At 40.6% G+C, this 6,000-nt stretch overlaps 1 protein-coding gene and 1 long non-coding RNA gene across 2 annotated transcripts; both read left to right on the top strand.

Annotated features, from left to right (window-relative positions):
• Positions 1 to 3,360: 3,360 nt before the first annotated feature.
• LOC124191528 lies at positions 3,361 to 4,318 on the top strand. The gene is made up of 3 exons (XR_006873468.1): positions 3,361 to 3,495; positions 3,671 to 3,811; positions 4,005 to 4,318. It is a non-coding gene; the product is annotated as an uncharacterized LOC124191528 (long non-coding RNA).
• A 461-nt stretch (positions 4,319 to 4,779) lies between these two features.
• LOC124191527 (heat shock 70 kDa protein 4L-like) lies at positions 4,780 to 5,779 on the top strand. The gene is made up of 3 exons (XM_046584815.1): positions 4,780 to 5,019; positions 5,098 to 5,376; positions 5,458 to 5,779. The coding sequence occupies exons 1-3, from the start codon at positions 4,933 to 4,935 to the stop codon at positions 5,524 to 5,526; spliced, it is 435 nt and encodes a 144-aa protein (XP_046440771.1). The 5' UTR covers positions 4,780 to 4,932; the 3' UTR covers positions 5,527 to 5,779.
• The last annotated feature ends 221 nt before the right edge of the window (positions 5,780 to 6,000 follow it).

Below are 6,000 nucleotides of genomic sequence, written 5' to 3'. Positions count from 1 at the left end.
ACGTAGACGTGCTACACACATAAGCATTACACAAATACACATTTATACAAAAAGCGACACACTTATTTCATACCTTTAGTATAACACACAAACACAGCGGTAATTACTTTCACTTGATTAAAATGGAGTCAGTCCCTGAGAGAGAGACTCTTCTGATTTACACAGCTTCAACTACGACGTTTTACATTCGTTTCTATAGACGCACACAGACGTCACACACACGAAAGTACACACATGCACGAAGGCCACCTAGTGGAGTGTGTTCAAATTATCGTGACCAACACTTCCCCTTAATTTAAACACTCTTAAGCGATACTTCCCCTGAAACAAAAGAACAATGATTGGATGAAAGAGAGAAGGGTGTAAGAAGAAGTAACTTTGAATTAATTTAATTTAAGTCGTTCGACACTTGTTGCGGAGCTGGTTTCTCCTTTCGCCATGAAAGATCGACGGTGGCTAACGATGCTTCCTTGGGTTTCCAGCTGGGGTTGTATGGTTCGTCGTACGGATCGTCCCAACAGTCGTCTGCCCAGTGACCCGGGCGACCGCAATTGTTGCATCGTCCTCTCTTCCGTGACGAGACATTTGAATCTTCGAATCTAGAGTTTCGGCCTTCGATTGGTCGGCCTCTACCTCCTTGAAAGCGTTGAGGGTTTCCGTGGCCACGGTCCTGCGAGGGAGCGTGAGTGAACGTTGATTGATGAGCGGGAATTTCGCCGAAGAAGGCCAGGTCGTCGGAGCTTTTCTGTCCACCGGTTCTGAGATTGAGTCTCTCCTCTTGGCTGCATAGCTTAGTCATGAGAGCAATCAGGGTTTTGTCGACGTCAGTCATGCACTCCCATGATGTTCGGAAGTGATCGTAGCTCGGAGGTAATGATGTTAACACCTTGTTACAAATCTGGGCGTCGTCGATAATGCCTCCGGCATCGCTGTAGTTCTTGGCTAGCAGTTTGATGGACTCAACATGAGCGCGAACGGAATGTTCGGATTTGAATTTATAATTTAAGAAAGACTGATTAAGAGATTGTCTTCTCTCTGCTGTGCCTTGCTGATGTTGACTCGTGATTGAGAGCCACATGTCATGGGAGGTTTCACAGGTGAGGAGATTCTGCTGCTGTTCCTCGTTGCAGGTTTCAAATATATGTCTCATGGCGTGAGTGTCATCTTTCACCCATCTGTCAATATCTTTTGGTTCACCATTGATTGGTTTTGGTTTCGAGCCTTCCACGATTGGGGCTAAACCTCTTAGTTTCAGTTTGAGGAAGATGCTGAACTTCCAAACAGCAAAGTTGCTGCCGTTGAACTGGACAGCTTTCATGCTCTTCTCCTCTGTTGAACTTGCCATCTTGTGTTATTCTGGTTCCTAGGTACTGGGCCCATAACCTGTTGGTGTTAGAATTAACAAGGGTGTTTCATTAGTATCTTTCTTTATTCAGACCAGCCATCACAAACAGTATGTGGGCTCCTCTCTGCCTTCAACGTTAGGGCATCACTCATTATACGTAGACGTGCTACACACACAAGCATTACACAAATACACATTAATACAAAAAGCGACACACTTATTTCATACCTTTAGTATAACACACAAACACAGCGGTAATCACTTTCACTTGATTAAAATGGAGTAAGTCCCTGAGAGAGAGACTCTTCTGATTTACACAGCTTCAACTACGACGTTTTACATTCGTTTCTATAGACGCACACAGACGTCACACACACGAACGTACACACATGCACGAAGGCCACCTAGTGGAGTGTGTTCAAATTATCGTGACCAACAATTATACAACACAAAATTATATTAGGAAATGTAAGTGGTGACTACATACTTACCTTTGTGCTTAAAAGCCATTTTCTGACTGCATTATTGATGCTTGATCGGTCGCTTTTACTAAGTTGCGCGTTATTTTCATCCAGTCGGGAAAGTAACGCATAAACCCGACTTTTTCTCACGCAATTTTCCCTTATTATGTCACGTATTGGATAGTAATCCTCCCAGGTAGCACACAGAGCTGTTACATACTTCTGTAACCGATCTGTTTCACATACTTGTGAAACAGATCCGTAACAGGTTTGTTACATATCTGTTTTACAGGAAATTTGTCTAGAATTGCTCTGTTTTACAGTATTTGGTAAAAGTTTGTTTCACAGATCTGGAACAGATCTGTTATCTTTCTGTAATACATAATTCTGGTTTTTAACTGTACTACAGACCTGTTAAAGATCTGTTTTTTACTTGAGAAAATTGTTTCTGATTTAGCTCTGTTTCCCATGTTTGTCACTTTTCTGTTGTAACTCTGTAAAAAGACATTGTGTTTTTCTTTTGTCTAACACGTAAGTGACATGCATGGTTTTACTCTGTATTACCGAGTGAAATATATTTCTGTTATGTGTCTGTACTCCATGTCTGTTACGGGTCTGTATTTCCCTTGTAAAACATATGACAGAAATAATATGTTCTGAGTAGGTAGCCCAGATATGGTACAGGTCTGTATTTCCCTTGTAAAACATATGACAGAAATAATCTGTTTTGTGTCTGTATCTCAGGTATGTTACAGGCCTGTGTTATCTATGTAAAACATACTTCGGTGATTTTCTGTTATATGTTTGTGGCCCAGGTATGTTACGTGTCTGTATTTCCCTTGTAACACCTATGTCAGTAATAATGTGATCTGTGTCAGATCCCAGGTATGGTATATTTCTGGATTCCCAATAGAAAACAGACTTAAATGTTTTCTTATATACTACACTACAATACCATGCAGCCAGATGAGGGTAAATATACCATGCAGGCAAATGGTTAAGAGTATAGCTTAGCACTCAAAAGATTGGAGGTTCGAATCTTGGTCAAGGCAAAATGGAAAAAATGCTGTTGTATTTTTAAATTGTCCGGTTTCCGGATATGGAAGTAGAAGATCTGTGGTAACTGTTAAAGATCGTGATAAGACCGTGATGACTGTCCTCCTCGTATCCTTACTTCCATTCAGCCAATTGGAAATATGTTTTTAAAAAAATTCCTCATCCAACTCGGATTTCTGAAAGTTTTCCCTAACAGATATTTTTAACAAGCAATCCACCACTCAACCGCACCAAATCCATGGACCCCCCTTTTTTCCCATTCCGCTATGGAACCTAGAAATCTGAAATAATTCAGGCATATCCAGTTTTTTACTCCGGATTCACCTGTTTTTGCAGAATTGGAATATTCCCTGCCGTTCGGGAGATATTTAATGTTAAAGTTTGAGTTTTTTCAAATTTTAACAATTTTAAGGGGTCTTTGGCATCGCTTTTTGGGTAAATGGTAATATATGTATTATTTTATAATTGTGTAAAAAGTTCATCTATTCTTACTGTTAATATTTGTTTTAGGTGATCTAGAGAAATTGGATGCAGGTATGTCCCGATCATTCTCAGCAAAACCTGTTTGCTGATCCACATCACTAGCTTCTTCATCACCCGTTCCATCATCATCTTCTCTGTTGTACTTTTGAGGTAAGTATTCTTTGCTTGAATCCTATGAGCTGTCTCTGCTGTTGCTTGATTCTATTTGTTGAGCATTTGCATCATCATCACTCGGACTAGGTTGCTGAGGTTGTGATGGTGATGCATCAAACATATCTATCGTAATCAAATAAGTCATCTAACTCATACACAAATTTCAATTTAGATTTTACCCGGTGACAATGATGGTTTGGGATGATTAGATTTCAGGCCAGCTTTTGACACGGATTTGGCTGAAGAATTGACTGCAGATTTGGCTGAAGAATTGACTGCAGATTTGGCTGAAGAATTGACTGCGGCTTTGACGGTAGGATTTGATGTTTTTTTTACAACTTTTTTTGCCGATTTGTTTAATGCTTGATCTTCTGCTGGTTTAGGTGCACCATGATGGTAATTATTCGAAACACCTGGCAATGGAGAAACTGATCTTCTTCTGTGAGAAGTGGCCCTGCCACTTGGATTTGGTGGACGTTGACAGGCTTGATCTTCTGCTGGTTTAGGTGTTCCATGATGGTAATTATTCGAAACACCTGGCAATGGAGAAACTGATCTTCTTCTGTGAGAAGTGGCCCTGCCACTTGGATTTGGTGGACGTTGACAGGCTTGAGCCTCACCAACGACTGGCCCGGAACTGCAATTTTCAAAATTAATGGGCCTTCCCCTTCCACGGCCGATCCCCACGTGATTGCCGGGCTGTGATCTTGTTTGCCGGGCATCTCTTTTCATAAGATCTGTTGGTGTAATGAATATTGATTCTATCATGATTTAATGTCTTTTTGAATAACAGTAATTTAATATATTAACCTTTTTTATATACAGGATTGTTTGGAATATTCCTACGCTTTGGTTCAGATTCCAGTGAATACCTACTGGCTGGTTTCCTGCTGCGCTTTTCCACTTGGTTTCCACTCGGCATGTTGGAAGTATTGATTCATGTAACTAAAAAGCAACTGAAGTCTGAAGAGCATATGATGGAAACTAAGGGGGTTTGAGTTGAGGGAGTAGTATGTAGTATGTAAGTAGGGTTGCCAGCTTAATTAATTATTCCTGCATCTGGTTTGCCGAGGGGCACTAATTCCCCTTTTTATTGAAACAGCAGGAGTTCTTGAATACGTCAGGACAAACTGCTTTGGCGCATACAGGCCAACTATTAGATCAGCAGTTTTACTCAACTAAAGATACAAAAGTTGACGGAACGTGAGGTAAGTTTTTTTCTTTTCGTTATTTAACGAAGGATAACAAGGTTTTTTTTAAATATCTGTCATTCTATTGTAGGCTGGTTTCTGATCAGTTGATAGCCAGGAGAGAGACCGCATTGACTCGAAGAACGCACTGGAAGAGTTTGTTCTAAACATTCGCGGCCGCGTCAACGATTCTGACGACTTGGAATGTTATATTGAGTCAAATGTTCGAGATTAACTATTTCAAATGGCCGATACCACTGAAAGTTGGCTTTATGATGAAGGCGAAGACTGCAAGAAAAACGAATACGTCGACAAATTGCAGCAGCTTCAGGTTGGTTCAAATGACATTTTGCTACAATGTTATCTCGGCAAAGTTTAAAAAATTTGTTTTAATTTTTATTACTTTTAGAATTTAGCTGCTGTACAGGCCCGTAAGCGTGATCATGAAAGCACTCCTTGTGCCGCCGAAATGTTTGCTGCTTCGTTGAATCGTTTCAAGAAAGCGTACACTGCTTACAATAGCGGTGATGCAGCCTACGATCACTGGACGCCCGAAGAAGCAAAGAAGTTGGAACTAGCAATTGCTAAAAAAGTTTCTTGGTTGGATGCCAACATCAGCCGTGTGAAGGCAACTCTTAAGACTAAGGACTTGCCTATCAAAGCCGCTGCCTTCCATAGCGAACAGCAGGTAAATTATCCCACTCTCCCTACCTCATCACGAATAATTCTCAGGTCACGATATTTAACATGCATTTAAATTTCCTTGCAGGCTTTTGAAAGCAGCATGAATCCAGTTTTGAACAAACCCAAACCACAGCCTCCTGCCCCACCGGCTTAAACTGCACAGTCGTGCAAGCCAGAGGATGCTGCCAACGGCTCAACAATAGTGCTCGCAGAATTGATCCGTGGACCGCAGTCCCGAATCCATCATGCGAAGTTAATTGGCCGTGCACCACCAACTTATATCGGATGTGCGCTCCGTATTGAAAACCATTGCTAAATTTCATAAAGCTTTACATAATTTTGCTAGGACAATCATGTGTAAGTGGTGTATAAAATGAAATGCGTGTTGAATACAAATTTTAAATCGCGTGAGTTGTAAACTTGTATTATTGAAACGACATATTTGTAGTAGTTTGTAGTACAAAGACTGTGGTACGCGTTATGTAAAAAACAAGTTTTTTTATTGCTTTCAAGAAACATGACGTTAAACATACTGTGATGTGTATCACATCTTGATAAACTGGAAAAAAGCGCCTTTGAGCACTTGGAAACGAGTGGAAAAGGCGCTATATAAATTGAAACATAACAT

This window comes from Daphnia pulex, chromosome 3 (assembly GCF_021134715.1).
Source record: "Daphnia pulex isolate KAP4 chromosome 3, ASM2113471v1".
In the NCBI taxonomy this organism is placed as follows: domain Eukaryota; kingdom Metazoa; phylum Arthropoda; class Branchiopoda; order Diplostraca; family Daphniidae; genus Daphnia; species Daphnia pulex.
This window is presented reverse-complemented; position numbering and strand designations above follow the sequence as displayed.